The sequence below is a fragment of the Acartia tonsa genome, chromosome 15 (assembly GCF_053477335.1).
Source record: "Acartia tonsa isolate MP-2025a chromosome 15, ASM5347733v1, whole genome shotgun sequence".
In the NCBI taxonomy this organism is placed as follows: Eukaryota; Metazoa; Arthropoda; class Copepoda; order Calanoida; family Acartiidae; genus Acartia; species Acartia tonsa.
In genome coordinates, this window is record NC_137274.1 from 15,350,945 (window position 1) to 15,370,549 (window position 19,605).

General features: G+C 33.0%; 1 protein-coding gene across 1 annotated transcript in view; it reads right to left on the bottom strand.

Moving 5' to 3' along the window:
- The window catches only part of LOC145306937 (uncharacterized), a 66,341-nt gene that overhangs the window by 42,408 nt on the left and 4,328 nt on the right, over positions 1–19,605 (bottom strand). The window contains exons 3-6 of the mRNA XM_080149276.1: positions 14,955–15,050; positions 14,214–14,278; positions 10,458–10,526; positions 7,972–8,034 (exon numbers count right to left, since the gene is read on the bottom strand). Of these exons, the coding sequence (XP_080005402.1) occupies positions 7,972–8,034; positions 10,458–10,526; positions 14,214–14,278; positions 14,955–15,050 (293 nt within the window). The remainder of the gene's footprint in view (positions 1–7,971; positions 8,035–10,457; positions 10,527–14,213; positions 14,279–14,954; positions 15,051–19,605) is intronic.

Below are 19,605 nucleotides of genomic sequence, written 5' to 3' on the forward strand. Positions count from 1 at the left end.
TTGACATATGTCTGAAGCTTGGAGACCACTGCTGTGTTTAGGAACCAAGTTTCGGCCCCATACAGCAAAACAGACAGAACATTTGACTTGAAAAGTCTTAACTTGGTCTTTATGGAGATGTTGTTGGAATTCCAAATTTTATTCAAGCTGGCAAAGGCTGTTCTAGATTTGTTAATTCTAGCTTTAACATCTGTCAAAGTGCCTCCAGCTTCATCAATTTTACTTCCAAGATACTCAAAGCAGTTAACATCCTCAAGAATTTGATTTCCAATAGTTATTGGTTCTTGGGAGTTTGCATTTAATCTGAGTATTTTAGTTTTTGGAACATTTATTTCAAGTCCAACTTTCTTGGAAGTTTCAGCTATCATGTTAGTCCTTCTTTGCATTTGACTTCTATTGCTTGTTAACAAAGCAATATCATCAGCAAAGTCCAGATCTCCCAAATATTTGGGATTGCCAAATAACTGCCAGCGAATGCCATCATTGCTTTCACAGTTCTTCATGATCCAGTCAATGGCAAGGAGGAAAAGGAAGGGAGAGAGAAGGCATCCTTGTCTGACACCTGTTACAATCTCAAAAAAGGTTGATAGTTTACCTTTATACATAACATTTCCACCTCCTTTATGATAGATAGCTTTAATGATATTGATTATCTTTTCTGGAATGCCATAGTGTCGGCAGATTTTCCAGAGTGATTTCCTGTCTAAAGAATCAAATGCTTTTTTGTAGTCAATAAAGTTTATAAAAAGCTCAGAGTTCCATTCCTTGGATTGCTCTATGATGATTCTTAGAGAGGTTATCTGATCAATAGTGGAACGGTTTGGTCTAAATCCAGCCTGATTAGGTCTTAGCTTTTCATTAACCTTCTTCTTTATTCTATTAAGAAGAATCTTACTAAGGATACGGCCAGGTACTGAAAGAAGCATTATCCCTCTATAGTTTCCACATTGGGTCAAGTCTCCTTTTTTGGCCAGTATTGAGATATGTCCATTTTTCCAGTCCTCTGGGCATAACTCATCATTCCATATCTTAGTGATCAAAGGTAGGAATGCCTCAGCAGATGTGTCTAGGTCTGCTTTCATGACCTCAGCTGGGATGTTATCAGGTCCTGCGGCCTTGTTATTTTTCAAACTTTTAATGGCCTCTTTGATTTCCAATAGATTTGGCGCTCGACAGTCAATGTCAAGTGCATCTGAGGGTGGAATCTCAGTTTCTTCCTCTGGAACTGGAAGATTCAGCAGTTCAGTGAAATGTTCTGCCCATCTATTTAGAATATCCTCATCAGTTTTAAGGAGTGAACCATCCTTATCCCTGATGTGTGATCCTGATTTGTGTACTTTGCCTGCAATGCTCTTAGTAATCTCATAGACATCTTTCATTCTATTTTGATTAGCAGCATTTTCTGCTTGCAAGGCAAGGTTTTCCAAGTGTTCTTTTTTGTCAATTCTGACACTTTTTTGGATTTCCCTGCTGAGCCTCTTATACAGGTCTTTATCTTCTGGAGAGTTTCTAGAGAGTGTCTTTTGTCTTACCTCTCTTCTTTGATCCATGAGATCAATGGATCTTTGAGTGATCCACGGCTTTTGGTTAGCCTTTTTGAAACCTAATTTTTCTTGGCTGGTATCATTATAAACTTTTTTGATACCTTGCCAAATATCTTCCACTCCATCTTCCTCTTGAAGAGTCAGCAACTCAAATCTATTCTTTAGAGTGAGCTTAAACTCTTGCAACTTTTCAGAGTTTTGGAGGGTTGTTAAATTATATTTCTTCCTGGGGTTAGGCTTTGTGTCCTGCTTTTTAAATCTAAGCCGAACTTTAGAAGATAGAAGATAATGGTCTGAATTAACATCAGGTCCTCTTTCAACCCTGACATCAAGGAGAGAACCTTTAAAGCGTCTAGATATACATATGTGGTCTATCTGGTTAAAGGTTCTTTGATCTGGTGATCTCCAGGTGGCAGTATGAATCTTTTTGTGTTTAAAGATGGTTCCACCAATGACAAGTTTGTTTTCAGTACAAAAACTTACAAGTCTATCACCATTGTCATTTTCCTTGCCATTACTTAGCCTAGGCCATATCTGCCCATAACTTCTTCTAAATTCTCATTATTACTCCCCACTTGAGCATTGAAATCTCCTAGGAGCATGGTCAGATCCTTTTCTTTATGACCATTTTTAAATACAGAGTCAAGCTGGTCATAAAATTCGTTTTTGACCTCTGTATTTGCTTGTTCTGTAGGAGCATATGCTACTATAATTCTCAGTTTGATGTTTTTAACTGAGGATTTGAAATAAGCCTCCATAATTCTAGGACCATGGGGTTGCCAACTGATCATGGCCTGCTCTGCTTGCTTGGTCAGCATAAGAGCCACCCCTTGATTATGGCCTAGATCCTCATTCATATGACCTGAGTATAGTATTTTCAAGCCAGAATGATGTTTAAACTCTCCATTGTTTGTCCACCTTGATTCGGTGATAGCCAGGATGTCAACCTTGGCTTTTAGCATTTCTCGGCAAATGTTTTCTGTCTGGCCTGACTGAAACATTGTCCGAACATTCCAGGTGCAAATTTTTGCTGGTCTGCGGGAATTCAGAATCATCCGCCTGACTGGTCCGTTAGCGGTTTCCCAGCCAAACATCATATTGTTGTTTCCAACCTCGACTTCGTTCCCGAGCCCAAAGTTAAATTGGTCATTACTTTGTGCGGGTTGAACATAAGCAGGTTTTTTCTAGGGAGGGATTGTTAGCCCCACCCAAACCCCCTGAACTGGGGGAAGTGACCAGAATTCAGTCTGGCATCTACCCTAGGACCTTTCCAGCACAGTAGGACTCTTCTGGTGTAGCTCCTAGGATCATTGATGCACGGTGCAGGATGGACGGCGTGCACGTAACTGGTCTCCCATCCTTGCTTAACTTTAAATATTATTGAATTTTTTATTTTGAACATATTTATTCCTGTTTAAAAAATCAAGAGAAAATCAGAAATTTTTGAAAAAAATTTGACAGATTTTTTTACCAAGGTGAAATTTTTAAAAGCATAGCTTTTCTACATTTAGGTTCTGTTAATCTGTATGTAACATTTATCTTTTTTGTTAATTCATATATGTCAGAGCTGTCAAATCAAACTTTGTATGATGATTCCTGTAACATTTGGGTACAATATCAGAAAGTACAATTTAAAACATGCTGATGTTTAATGATTTTGCAATATCATTGTAGTTGTTTTACGCATTGTATTATAGACAGATTTCCGCGGATATTAAAATGTAAATTATAAGAATAAAACCTGCTTTGTTAGCCATGAAGGGCCGAAGGCCTTAGCTATATAAACAAACTGGTATTAATTTTAGGTTTGTATTTAATATTAGTAGTATGCTATACATTTTTTTCAGTATGGCAGAGAATTGGTTCTAATCCAGCGGTTATCAATTGGTTTCAAATCTATACTGGAAAAATATTTATTAAGCAAAGCATGTCATAAAAAGCTTGAATACAGGATATTAAAAATGGACGTATTAACGTTTTTCCTTTATGATGAAAGAAAATTTTTGCTTATTACATAATGTCTACCCGTCTAAGGAATCAATATTAAAAATAAGACACCTATAATATAAAATATGGCCAAAAAATGTTTAAATGTACATATAAAAGTTTTGGCAAAGATTATAGAGTTGCAATTCTCTCTAATTATTTTAGGGATCTAAAGGGATAAGACAATGACCGATAAATTGATGTACATTCCCAGTGATGATACACAAAATTAATCCTTCTTGTGTTTTACAATTAGTGGTTGAAACATTTTGACACTTAACTTAATGAACCAATCAATAAACCTTTAAGAAAAATTAAACGAAAACGTTATTATAAAACTTGGGGGACGAGTGTAATAAACAGCCCAATGACCCCTCCCTTTTTGCTAATTTTTATTGTTCTACAAAGTTAGAAGACTTATAACTATTATAAAATTTCTAAATTGACAATATGAGCTATCCGTTACGGACGAACGGACGGACTGACCCTAATTGGTAAAAGTTTACAGAAGGGGTTGGAAAATGAATTTATGCAGGAATCTAAAGGGATATAGGACAATGGACGACAGATTGATAAAGTTAGTCCCCATAGTTATATAAATGCGTTTTCTCAACTTTGGGGACTTTTATTATTTATTATTTAAGTTGAGTGTCCAAACGTTTAAACCACTAATTGTACTATAGAGAAGAGGTCATTTTTTGTATCATCATATTTAGATCCCTGTAATTTAATATAATTTCATGGTACAGGATTTTTGATCTGAGGCAAATCTTTTCTAAAGTTGTGTTTTTTAATGTCAGGTGTTTAAAGACGTCAAACTACACGTTACATCTCAAGTAGTATGGAATGCCTTGGCCCATAAACAGGCGAAGCTCATTTCAATTCACGGCTACACCTTCCCGACAAAAGTCGTGCTAACAAAGTGTTGATTGTCTGGAATCTAAAGTGATAAGACAATTGCCGATAAATTGATGTAAATCCCCAATGATGATACACAAAATTACCCCTTCTGTAGATTACATTTAGTGGTTTAAACGATTGGACATTAAACTTAATGAAATTAACTTAATTGTATTTTGTCATCCTTGTTTTTTTTTCAACATAAATATTCAGTGTTACAACTTACAATCCAGGGAGGGAGGGGACATTGAACTCTTTATTACACTAGTCCCCAAAGTTTTATAATAATATTTTCTCATTCCTTAATAAAAATAGTAGAATTAATTATGGTTTTGTTAGCCTGGGCCTACGGCATCTCGGCGCTAACAACAATTATAATTAGTTTGATGATTTCATTTTAATATCCGCGGAAAACTGTCTATAATACGATGCGATAAATATCGCTTATATAATCTATTATTTATACCCTTCTAGCTTTTACAAAAAAAATTCTAAAACTGAAAAGAAGGTGTATTAACTTTTTTGCTTTTTATTTAAGATAGCTAGCCGGTTCTTTTAGTAAGTAGTAGATGTAAAATTTTTCATAGAATTCAGATATGCAATCGGTTTTTTTTTTGTAGACCTCTTATTTTTGAAGTAATTTAACCCTTAACAGTCGGGCTCCTTGCCGCACCTTAATCAGTCAAGGGGGGGGGCGTTCAACGCCCCCCCTCATTATCTCAGTTCCTATTAGAGCTAGAGGGCTAAAATTTTTTGTGCAATTCACCTGTGTTATGGTGAATTTCCGACCTTAAGTAAGTCAAGGTCAATTTCCGCTTCCTTCACCCTTTTATTTAATAACCTTTGTTTTTAGGTCCTTTTTTACTTAAAAATTTCAAACGGCTGTATTTTTTTTATTTTTAAAGCTAGAAGAAAATTTTTTTGCAGAAAATGTTTATTTTATTTAAATTTTATCTTTGAAATATCAAAACATAAGTTTCAGCGGCCGCAGCTGTACTTGGCAGCTGCCAGCCGCCGCAGTCGGCGGTCGGCGGGAAAACGGCGGCGGATCTTTATGAAATTTCAATACATTATGTAGACATGTAAGAAAAGCTTAAGTTTAAAATTTGAAGTCTCTAAGTCAAAAATTGCGGCCACAGGAGCATTTTAAAGATTTCTGGAGACCTGGAGGATCAGGACCTGCAGGATCATACCTGGAACCTGAAATTGACTTGAACACCTGTATTTAATATGAGGATGTACTACTAGAGGATATTTTAGTATTTTGGTAAGATAAAATGCTTTGTTTAAATAAAAAACAAATTTTTGTTCTTTACCTGGATGACCCTGCCAGGTTTGCTGGCATCCTGTGCCCGCCAGGATGGAGATATTCAAAAAATTCCAACTCTCAGTTATGTGTCATACCCATACTTAAAAAGTCAAGCAGTTTGGGCTCTTTATCTTTCACACACAGAAAATGAGATAGAAAAAACCGGATGGGGGGGCGTTCAACGCCCCCCCCTCCCCGACCGTTAAGGGTTAAGTTTTTTTTAAAAATAATTAAGTCGGTTTTAAGGTACTAAAACGCAACAAAATAAAAGAAGAAAATTGCCAGTAAGAACAAAAATAGTAAGATCTTTAATTTGACACCTAACTTTTAAAATTCTGTTGAGTAATTATTGAAAAAATCTATTTTTTTTAACTTCGGTTTAATAAAAACTTTAAACCTAAATATTTTCTCAAACAGACATAAAAAATATGGGTTCATATATACCTTTAGAATCAGAAAAATATTACGAATCCATTCTAAGCAAAATTGAAAAAGTTTTATAAAACTATAATAAAAAATATAAGTTTATTTTAAGAATCATAATTTTCGGCTTTAAAGGGTTCAATTGAACAAAACCTGAACAAAACCTAAACAAATGTACATACACTGTAACAGATATTTTTTAAACACAAGAAACAATAATGCATTTTTAACTGCATTGTTTTGAAGTTTATAAACAGACTGAAGCAAATTTGTTCATACTTTTTCATTCTTTACATGTTATGTAAGTATCACTATTTTTATTGTAGTATCTATTGTATATATTGTATGAACATTATCCTTTTTTTGTCAATTCTATTGGTTAAGTTTTGAAGTGAAGCTTCATGATTCGTCAATTTTTGAGATTTTTGATTGGCTAGTTTAATAGTTAAAATTAAGTGTTGACTGTAAAAATATAATATTTTAGGCCATTTTTATTTTTTAAGTTTTTACTTTTTTTCAATTTTGCTTAGAATGGATTCGTAATATTTTTCTGATTCTAAAGGTATATATGAACCCACATTGTTTTTGTCTGTTTGAGAAAATATTTAGGTTTAAAGTTTTTATTAAACCGAGGTTAAAAAAATAGATTTTTTCAATAATTACTCAACAGAATTTTAAAAGTAAGGTGTCAAATTAAAGATCTTACTATTTTTGTTCATACTGGCAATTTTCTTCTTTTATTTTGTTGCGTTTTAGTACCTTAAAACCGACTTAATTATTTTAAAAAAAACTTAAATTACTTCAAAAATAAGAGGTCTACAAAAAACCGATTGCATATCTGAATTCTATGAAAAATTTTACATCTACTACTCAGGGAGTAATGAGGGGACAATGGGCAATTAATTCAATATAAGAGTTATCAAAGAAAGGGCATGAAATCCAGTTTAATCCAATAAATGTGTAGGAAATTAAAAAGGGATTGTTAATTGAATAATAGATTTCCATAGCGTCATCTAAAGTGAAATCACAACTTGTTTTTGATGAAATATATTGAGGTTTTTTGGTGTGATTTTTATATTAAAAGATTATTGGACCCAGCCAGCTACTAGCAAGGATATGACTGCCCCTTTTTATTCTGTTTATTTCCCTTGCCCCTTGCCCCTTACCCCCACCTCCCTTCTCCCCGTCTGCTACATTCCAAACTAACACAACGAGTGTTTATTTCCCTTGCCCCCACTTCCCTTATCCCTTCTCCCCGTCTGCAATATTCAAAACATACATAACGAGTAGCGGCATTTCATGCGCAAGTCCCCAAACTCAGTCAGAAACTGCTAAATTCTTGCACATTCCCTTTAAGCCAGTCCCCAAAGTCTGAGACTCCTAAAAATTGAATATTCGATCAATTGTCCCCTCCCTTACTCCCTGTCTACTACTTACTAAAAGAACTGGCTAGCTATCTTAAATAAAAAGCAAAAAAGTTAATACACCTTCTTTGGTATTTTTTAATAAAAATTTTATAATTATATAAAGAGAAAATCATTTTTAGACAAATTTATGTAAATAATATAAAATAGATAGATACATAGATGGATATATTAAGTTAGGTAGATAGACAGACAGCTACAGATAGATAGATAGATAGATAGATAGATAGATAGATAGATAGATAGATAGATAGATAGATAGATAGATAGATAGATAGATAGATAGATAGATAGATAGATAGATAGATAGATAGATAGATAGATAGATAGATAGATAGATAGATAGATAGATAGATAGATAGATAGATATATAAAAGGCACCTACCTCTAGAACCACCAGATTGATAAGATTGATAACAGTCACCACTAAACTCATCAAAAGCAAACCCTAAAATTAAAATTAGGTAAAAACTTTTTACATTATTTTCTATGCCTCTTATGGGCGAGGCTGGTGTCCATGACACTGTAACGTCACGTCTAACATCAAAGAGAACTAAAGGGAGTGAATCTATGTGATTTTCTCAGCTTCTATTCAAGATAGAAGGCTGATTTTTTAGGTACCTATGCACAGCTAGCTTAAGCCAGGTACAGGTTTACCTGAGCACGCCAAAGAAACTGACTAGCAGGGGTGTTCTAGGAAGGTATTGTGAGTTCATAACCACTCTTACTTAAATCGTAGCTGTAGCTTCCCTACTATGATTTTTTTCAAAATACATTTTCTTGGCTGCTGGGTATCAATTTTTCTTTCTACTATAATTATGAAATGAATTGTTTGTTTCAGTGAGCTAGTTTACAAAGTTTAAAGAGCAAATCTATCTGTTAACTGGATATTTTAGTCATATAATCCAATCTTTCAATGAAAAATAATAAAAAAATTTATATTCTTTTACTAATTATAAATTTTAAAGAAGATACTTTCAAGTTTATATAATCTACATTTAGGCTAATAAACCATCCTTATCTTTAATTTAATTGACGAAAGCAATGATAAAAGCCTGGTGAATCTGTATTGATTGTCCCAGAATATTTCTGAGACAATTCTGAAACACCTAGTCTATTTTTCATTTCTCTACTGCAAATTATATCTTCAAAGATAGATGAGATTATTTTAAACTTATCATCTAAACTATATATATAATATGAAACAAGTAAACTGAAAAAATCCTTACACTAACAGGCAAATATGGCATGGTCTGTGTCCATTGTGACAAAAAAAATAATGAGAGTAGGTGATGCTGAAATAGTTTACATGGTATGTCTAATTCTCAAAAAACGCGCGGTTAGAGCTATACTACACAACAAGAACAAACTTCTTAGTAGAAATTATATTTTGCTTTATTCAAGCCTTCTCAATTTTAATCATTTGAGAGCTTCTGTATATTTAATGAATGTGAACTATAACATTAACAACCCTGTGTTTCCAACTGGCACATGCAGTACTTGTTGAAATATCTTAAGTACTGCCAAAAAATACTGGTAATTTAACTGAATTACTTGCTAGCCTAATAATAAAGATCTTATTCTGCAAAGAAGTACCTGTTCAGATGATAAAACGGAGCAGAAATGCAATTGTAATATTTGTTTGACTGTAAGATTCCAAAGATAGAAAAATGCAGGTCTGTATAGATCATCTGAATTAGTTTATCAGATTTTTAAAAAAGAAGATACCTTCTTTAATAATTTGTGCAACCAACAAGAAATAGGTTCTGGTATCAATTATCAATGTAATTTGAGTCAATTATCTGATCTATTGTTAAACATGTACTGATATATATTAGTCAGTAACTCTCAAATGATCAAAATTGAGATAGCTTGAATAAATCAAAATATAATTTCTACTAAGAGTTTGTTCTTGTTGTGTTATGATTATTTCAGTTTACTTGTTTCAGACATATTATAGTTTAGATGATTAAGTTTAAAATAATCCTATTTATCTTTGACTTCAAAGATATAATTTGCAGTAGAGAAATGAAAAATATACTAGGTGTTTCAGAATTGTCTCAGAAATATTCTGGGACAATCTGATACAGATTCACCAGGCTTTTATCATTACTTTCGTCAATTAAATTAAAGATAAGGATGGTTTATTAGCCTAAATGTAAATTATATAACCTTGAAAGTATCTACTTTAAAATTTTATAATTAGTAAAAGAATATGAATTCTATTATCATTTTTCATTGATGGATTGGATTATATGACTGAGATATCCAGTTAACAGATAGATTTGCTCTTTAAACTTTGTAAATTAGCTCACTGAAACAAACAATTCATTTCATAATTATAGTAGAAAGAAAAATTGAAACCCAGCAGCCAAGAAAATGTATTTTGAAAAAAATCATAGTAGGGAAGCTACAGCTACGATTTAAGTAAGAGTGGTTATAAACTCACAATACCTTCCTAGAACACCCCTGCTAGTCAGTTTCTTTGGCGTGCTCAGGTAAACCTGTACCTGGCTTAAGCTAGCTGTGATGATCATTTGGTTTACTTTTTCAGTCAGTCTGTCCGTCTTGCCTAGCTCACATAAAGATTTATGAAGACCTGGAGGATCAGAACCTTTATTTCATGTGAAAATGTACTACTTTAGGATATTTTATTATTTATGTAACATAAAATGCTTTGTTTAAGTCACTATAATATTTTTGCTTTTTAACTGGATTTTTTGTTATGTGTTATACCCATAATTTAAAAAATTGTGTTAGCCTTATCTTTCACACACAAAAAATGAGATAGAAAAAACCGCAGAGGGGTCGATCAACGCCCCCCTCCCCCCCACCCCGACCATTAAGGGTTAATTTAAAATATGTACAAACCTGTCCCTTGCGAGTCCCAATCTCGCCAGTACAACACAACAACACTGTGATGATCCCAGAAAACATGTTCTAAATGTAAACAAAGATCAGCTGATTGTAAAATTTGTTACTGGTGCGTGAATGCCGCATACAATTATGATTAATTTGAATGTCGTCTGTGTTGAAATAATATTAAAATTATTGGATCATGGAAAGGTTTCGCAGTATATTCACAGTAGCTTTTGATAGATTATTTTAGGTTAGGTTAAGTAAATATTAATGATTGCCCCGCAGTGTTAGGAAATTGGCCCTGCAGGGGCTAGAATTTAGAGAAAAGCTACTGTAAAAATATGATGAAACCCGCTACTTCGTTTTCTTTTATAATCAAAAAATTAGGTACGCAGCCACATAGGTCTGTAGCAAAACTTGTAGAATCTTAAAATGTAAGTACGTCCATAAAAAGGGGGGTGCTACCACTTTTACCACTAGCAAAAATATAACCACTGTGTTTTTGACAAAAAAGGGTGTGTTTTTGTCAATTTCGTTTTTAGCTGTATTTTTGGCAATATTTTTTATCCACTGTCAAAATGACACCTTTTATACTACAATCATAAACACAGTTTTATTGTCATTTTCACACCCATAAAATTCAATGAGGCTGTCAAATTCACAGTTTTGATGACATAAATACACCTATTTTCATATTACTATTAAATACACCTAAATATTTTTACATTAATATAAGTATTTTAACTTATAACTTATAACTATTAATGCTATTTGTTAAATTAATCTGCACAACAATAATTCTAAACTTATCAAAAGAAGGTAACAGACGAATATTGAATATTATAGAGTAGGTGAATTTTGAAAGTACCCAAAGTTTTTTAATGTACCCTCCCTCTCTGTTTTTTTTTTTATTATCATATGTTTCATTCTGTGCATCGTTGGGCGTCGTTCTTCACCCCCCTCCCCACTCTCTCTTCCTTGTTTTACGCACGGAAGATGGGTGATTAGTAATGAAATGCCGTATTTCGCATTCGTACGCGGTCATACGCAATATTAGAAGGGTGACGCAAATGTCAAATATAAGTTGTCGTTATTTGAGAAAAATCATCTTTATATCTAAGCGAATTAGATAATCTTGCAAGCATCGCTTTAATCTTATAGAGAATCAAAAAGTAAACCAACTCGCGAAAACTGATATCTAAAATTTGCATCAACCTTCCAATATTGCGTATGACGCGTACGACTTCGAGAAACGGCATTTTATTGCTTATCACCGGAAGATGAGTCCTTAAAATATGTGTATGTATGTGTGTGCGTCTGTATGTGTGTGGGTGTGTGTATGTGTGTATGTGAATGTGTGTGTGTGTGTGTGTACGTGTGTGTGTGTTTGTGTGTATGTGTGTGTGTGTGTGTGTGTGATGGGCGCGTGTTTGGGTTGAAGAGGGCAATTGAGCCGACAACACTTTGGGCCCCAAGAAGCCAGGCGCAGCTGGGACAATGGGAACTGGTCCCCAAAGTTTTATCATCACGTTTTCTTATTTGTTTGCTTAACAACTTTGGGGACTATAGTGAATTTTGTTTATCTGGTTCATTAAGTTGAGTGTTTAAACGTTTCAACCACTAAATTTATTCTACAGAAGAGGGGTTTTTTGAGTTACATTATTTGGGATGTCATCAATTTATCGTCCATTGTCTTATCCCTTTAGATCCCTGCAGGCGCAGACTATTGAAGATTAATTAATGTGCATTGCATACCCAATGATAATATACAAAATTAACTCTTGAGAATATTAAAATCATTGTTTATAAAGTTTTGACATTTCTAGTATGAACTAACCTAACTTAAGTTTTTTTAGCTAGCAAATGTGAGAAACTATTTTTCTTTATTTCAGGTTAGGTTAGGTTATATTGGGTAGTACAGGTTAGGCTCGCAGGAATTGGGACTCTCCCACCGGAAATAGGCATAACAAGAGAAACCCCCTTCCCCCCCCCCCTTATTTTTTTTATTAAGTTCACATTAAGGAGGAAAATTAAAGGAGGGGGACAACAGGCTATAAATCATACTGGTACCCAAAATTTAAAAAAAAAGTTTTTCTTTTCGTTGGTTCAAAGACTTTGGGGACTTTTATGGAATTTTGATTAGTTTGTTCACACCAATAGTGTGCAAACTTTTCAACCAATGATTATTATTTACAGAAGGGGTAACTTTATTTATCATAATTAGGGATGGAAATCAATTTATTACCCATTGTCTTATCCCTTTAGATCCCTGGATTAAAGTCTCCTTACCAGGGATCCACATGGATAAGACAATGGCCGATATATATTGATGTACATTTCCAAATGGTGATACGCAAAAATTACCCCTTTTGTAGATTAAAAATAGTTGTTGAAACGTTTGAACACTCAACTTAAAAAGTCCTCAAAGTTGTTAAGACAATAATAAAATGCATTATAAAACTTTGGGGACTAGTGTAATAAACCGCTCTCTCTCTCTCTGTATCTGCTCCTGCCCTATTGAGAACCATAGTAAAAAGTGCCGATATATACAAGCGAAGGGTGTAATTTTGTGCCTTTTTAGCCTACACAAGGTTATTTTCAGGAATCAGAAGGGATAAGACAATGGACGATAAATTGACATACATCCCCAATGATGATACATAAAATCATAAAATAAAAGTTATTGGTTAAAAAAATTGGACACTCCAATTTTTAATTTTTTAAAGTCTCAAAGTTTTATAGCTAACGAATAAGAAAACGGTGGCTTTATAATACTTTGGGTACCAGAATAATTTACAGTCCAATGTCCCCTCCCTCCCTGGTTATGCTCGAGCTTGACAACGTTTATGCAAAGAAGTAATTATGAGGCAGAAAAGTAGCCTAAAACCATCTAGGAAGGGACCTACGTAAAGCTTTAGGAGATCTCAATCGGTTCAGTGGTTAACAATATCTTATCGGACGTACTAAAAAAAACTTTATAGAATTACTAGTGGTTACGCCACAAATATCTAATATCTATATATTCGAAGGGATATGGAAGAGCTGAAAAATAGCCCATAACCATACCCAGACTTATATATAAAAATAAAATAGCCTAAAACAATCTCAGGACCTATTAGAAGCTTCGCTGAAAAGGAGTACCATATTGGTTCAATGGTTAGAGAGATCCTTCGCTACAGACAAAAAAAAGCTTAGTACTTTATATAATAGGATTATCAAATTACATTGTTTGTTTTCAGCTACTATTTAAGATAAACGACTAAATTTTTATATTTTAATTACTTTATTCAGGGAGGGAGGGGACATTGGACTGTAAATAAAACGCTCCCCCATTCGTTTTAATACAAACTTCAAGTACTTTGGGTCATTGTCTTATCCCTTTAAAGCCCTTGCCTTTTTAGACAAAATTCTCTCATCGTATTAACATCTAAAAATACGCTTAAAGAATTATCGAACTAAAAAGTTAGAATTATATCCGTTGATAGCTTATATAAAATATAGGCTCATCAAACTCTGGGATTTAAAAGGATAAGACAATGGCCGATAAATTGATGTACATCCCCAATGATGAAACACAAAATATATTGCAATTAGTGGTTGAAACGTTTGGACACTCAACTTATTGAATGAACCAATGAAAATTCAAGTTTGTTAAGCCCACCAATAAGAAAAAATATTACCATAAGACTTTGGGGACTAGTGTAATAAACAGCTCAATGTTCCCTCCCTCCCTGTGTTGGAATAGTCCTATTAAGTTTAAACACTTACCCAAGCGCCAGTCCAAACATTGGACCCCAGTTGAAAGATCGGCAAAGCCATCATAAAATATATTCCTAGATAAAAAAAACAATACATGTAAAAGTGTAGATGCATAACCCAGACAACTTCCATTAGTGGGAACCTTATTCGTTTGCAAAGCATCTTATAGTTCCTAATAAAAAAAAGGTCTACAATAAAATAACCAATGATAGGCCAGTATACATTTTATCTATCTATCTATCTATCTATCTATCTATCTATCTATCTATCTATCTATCTATCTATCTATCTATCTATCTATCTATCTATCTATCTATCTATCTATCTATCTATCTATCTATCTATCTATCTATCTATCTATCTATCTATCTATCTATCTATCTATCTATCTATCTATCTATCTATCTATCTATCTATCTATCTATCTATCTATCTATCTATCTATCTATCTATCTATCTATCTATCTATCTATCTATCTATCTATCTATCTATCTATCTATCTATCTATCTATCTATCTATCTATCTATCTATCTATCTATCTATCTATCTATCTATCTATCTATCTATCTATCTATCTATCTATCTATCTATCTATCTATCTATCTATCTATCTATCTATCTATCTATCTATCTATCTATCTATCTATCTATCTATCTATCTATCTATCTATCTATCTATCTATCTATCTATCTATCTATCTATCTATCTATCTATCTATCTATCTATCTATCTATCTATCTAACTAACCTGCAGTGAACTGAATACCACCAGCTATACAGTATACTATGCCCCATGTCAGATGAAGGAGATGTGAGGCCTGTCTGTCCGCACACCATCGTAAACCTATAATAATAATTATAGAAAAGCTTCGCTTTCAATAAGAGGTATGTCTAACATCGTATTATTGACAAATTTCTGCGGATTGTAAAGTCACTAGATGCTAAGGCCCCCTTTAGTACAAATATATATAAATGATTTTACATAGAATAAATATTAACAAGGATGGCAACATCCATAAAGGCGAAGCACTGAAACGGTAGGACAAACGGACATTAACATTTGTATATTGTCAGAACTGAATAATCAGAATATAAATGTATAAGAGTCGAACCAAAATTGTAAGTAAAGAAGGTGTATCAACTATTTTTTTTTATAGCTAGCCGGTTCTTTTAGTAAGTAGTAGATGTAAAATTTTTCATAGAATTCAGATATGCAATCGGTTTTTTTGTAGACCTCTTATTTTTTAAGTAATTTAAGTTTAAAAAAAAAAAAATTAAGTCGATTTTAAGGTACTAAAATGCAACAAAAAAAAGAAAGAAAATGGTCATTATGAACAAAAATAGTAAGATCCTTAATTTGACACCTTACTTTTTCAATTCTGTCAGGTAATTATTGAAAAAATCGATTTTTTTAAACCCACGAGAATAAAAACTTTGAACTTAATTTTATTATTTCACAAATAAAAAAATATGGGTTCATATATACCATTAGAATCAGAAAAATATTACGAATCCATTGTAAGCAAAATTGAAAAAAAAAGTTTACAATATAGTATATAAACTACAATAAAAGGAATTATATGAAAATATCATATTATGTTGTACAGGCAACGTCTTAATTCTTCAATTGAGTATAAAAATGGGAAGGGGGTAAAGAGGGGGTAAAGAGGGGGTAAAAAAGGGAAAACAATAGTGTTGTCTGAACAAAAAAAATAATTGGCCATTTCTGTAATTTTTTAATTTTTTTATTTTTTTCAATTTTGCTTACAATGGATTCGTAATATTTTTCTGATTCTAATGGTATATATGAACCCATGTTTTTTATGTCTGTTTGAGAAAATATTTAGGTCTAAAGTTTTTATTATACCGAGGTTAAAAAAATAGATTTTTTCAATAATTACTCAACAGAATTTTAAAAGTAAGGTGTCAAATTAAAGATCTTACTATTTTTGTTCTTACTGACCATTTTCTTCTTTTATTTTGTTGCGTTTTAGTACCTTAAAACCGACTTAATTATTTTTTTTAAAAACTTAAATTACTTAAAAAATAAGAGGTCTACAAAAAAACCGATTGCATATTTGAATTCTATGAAAAATTTTACATCTACTACTTACTAAAAGAACCGGCTAGCTATAAAAAAAAAAGTTGATACAACTTCTTTGTTGAAAAACTGCTGTATACAGGATAATGTTTATTTACATACTTACATTTTTAGAACTTGACTAGAGAGTTGCTTCGCTTATAAAATTATACTTTGTTGTCCCAGGAATCAATATACCAAAAATCAGATCAATCTGATGATTAGATCACATGAAAATTTGTTGTTAAAAAAGTAAATAAATAGACAGGTTTAAAATAGACGTACGGACACTCTAGTAATCATAATAGAGTTGCGACGCTTTCTAAATCGTACCTAACTACTAAAGGAATCACCTTGCAAAGTTTGAAATCGATACGAAAATTCTAACATGCATAAATTAACGAAAAAAGCTATCCGTTACGGACGGACGGACGGACGGACCGACCCCAATTATAGAAAATCTTCGCTTTTAAAAAGTTATAATACACCGTGTTTCGTAATGATTTTGATGACAGGGAGTGTGATGACGCTGCGGGTACAAGTCCTCAGACAACCAACCCTTTGATTGCACGACCTTTGTCTAAGAAGTCCTAACTATGAATGGTAATGAGTTGCGCCTTTTTTGGGCCAAGGCATTCCCCCTACCTAACTATTGATGTCACAAATCTGACATAGCAATAGTAGGAACCATTTTTAACGTCTTTAGTTATGACGCGATGACGGACCGAGATTAGAACCTATTACCTTCCCGACGACGAGCCACGTTCGCTGGTTTCGTTTCCCAATGATACTATTAAGTTGCGTATAATTAAGTTATAACAGTTTAATAGGTACTGACAATAAAATCAAATGGTTCAAAGAAAGATATTTTTTTATGGCATAATTTTAATTACAAATATTTATATCTTTAATACAAAGTAGTCTGTACGTCTGTCTGAAGCTTGATAACTGCTGAACCGATATGGTCCTCCTTTACAGTGAACCTTCTTATAGGTCCAAAGAAGGTTTTAGGCTATTTTATTTTTGTAAAAACACTGGGTAAGGTATTAGGTTATTTTTCTTCCATTCCACATCCTTTCAAATTAAATCCCTAAATGCTAGGGGCACAGCCGCTAGTCTATAATACAAAGTAGAACTATGTCAGTCTGTCTGAAGATTAAGATCTTGATAGCTGCTGAACCGATTGGGTTCTACTGTTCAGGAAACATTCCTTCTGGTCCTGTGGTGGTATTAGGCTAGAAAACAACAAATATCCTCAAATTTTTTATATTTTTTTCTCCTCCTTTTTTCTTTTTTACCTTTTTTTAAACATTTACATACATTTTTAAAGCGAAGCTTTTCTGTAATTAGGGTCGGTCCGTCCGTTCGTAATGGATAGCTTTTTTCGTTAGTTTAGGCATGTTAGAACTGCCCTACCAATTTCAAACTTTGCATGATTATTCCGTTAGTAGTTAGGGACGATTTAGAAAGCGTAGCAACTCTATAATCTTTACCAGAAATTCCGTATGTCCATTTAAATGAGTTAATTTTTAACGTTTTTTTTATGTTCTATAATAATCCGATTCATCTGATTTTTGGTGTAATGATTCCTATTATAATAAGGTACAATATCTCCATAATTAAGTCCTAAAAATTTCAGTATGCCCTGAAACAGTATTCTGTATTTAAGAAGATTTGCATCATATTTACGTATAATTTTGTCGAAGCTTATATAATGTTCGTCTGTCATACCGTTTCAGAGCTTCGCTCTTATGGATGTTGTCATCCTTGTTTTGTGTATTGAAGACATGCACAAGATCTTAATTCACCAAAACAAACAGACAGATATATATCCTCTATATTAGGATTATATAGATTTTAGAGAGAAAATTAAAATAGAAAAAGTATTAATATGCCAGTGCGGTTTTTAGGTAAAGGAATTGGTAATGTAGTAGAATATTGTACTTCGATATTATGCAGAGAGAGAGAGAGAGAGAGAGAGAGAGAGAGGGAGAGAGAGAGGGAGAGAGAGAGAGAGAGAGAGAGAGAGAGAGAGAGAGAGAGAGAGAGAGAGGACATTATGCAGTTTAATACACTAGTCCCCAAAGTTTTATAATAACATTTCTTTATTTCCTTATGCGTAACAACTTCGGGGAATTTATTGAATTTTGAATGGTTTTTTCAAAAGTTGAGTGTTCAACGTTTCAACCATTAATTATGATCTACAAAAAGGGTAATTTTGTGTATCATGTACATCAATTCATCGGCAATTCTCTTATTTTTAGATCCTGGAGATATTATGACAGGGGAAAAAATGTTGTCAATTTATGTAACTAACATGAAATTCATTTATTGGTCAGTTCATTCATCCAGTTATAAGAATTTGGATTATAGAAATTGAAATCACTGAACCGATATGGTTCTCCTTTACAGTGAAACTTCTCATAGGTCCTCGGAAGGTTTATAACTATTTCGGGGTTGGGTACCACCACCCTCCTAAGAATATTCCCTCCTAGAAAATAATAACCCCCCCCCCCAAAAAAAAAACAAAACTATTTTTTGTGCTTTGCCACTTATGGATGTAGTCATCCTAATAGTTATTTATTGCATCATATTATAGACAACATTCCGTTGATGATAAAATAAAAAATATTAAGATTGAAACCAGTTTTCTTAGCCCAATAGGGGTCGAAATACCGGACTAACAAAACTTTAAATAATTTTATGATTTTTAATTTTGATATTCGTGGAAAATTTTTCTAATGTACATGATTTTTCAGTATGGCCGACTGAGAACCAGTTCTAACCCAGCAGATTAATTAGTTATAAAGCCATACTGAAAAGCTATCTTTTTTTCTCTGAAGGGGGTGGGGGGAGAGATAGGGGGGTTAAGCCTGTGGTTAAGAGATTTTCATTTTGATGAGAAGATATCATGACTATGTATATTAGGATTGACATATATAGATAGATAGATAGATAGATAGATAGATAGATAGATAGATAGACAGACAGATAGATAGATAGATAGATAGATAGATAGATAGATAGACAGACAGATAGATAGATAGATAGATAGATAGATAGATAGATAGATAGATAGATAGATAGATAGATAGATATCCTTTCCCTACATTTTATTTTTGTTCCATCTCTCTCCTTCTTCATCTATCTTTTTCTCTTTATATCTCTCTCTCTCAAAATCGAAATTTTTTTCATAATTTTCATCTTTTTAATTATTTTTCGAACTATTTATATTTAATTTTCTCTCTCTCACTCTCTCTCTTACTCTCTCTTTTTCTCTCTTTCTCTCTATCTTTCTCTCTCTCTTTCTCTCTCTCTC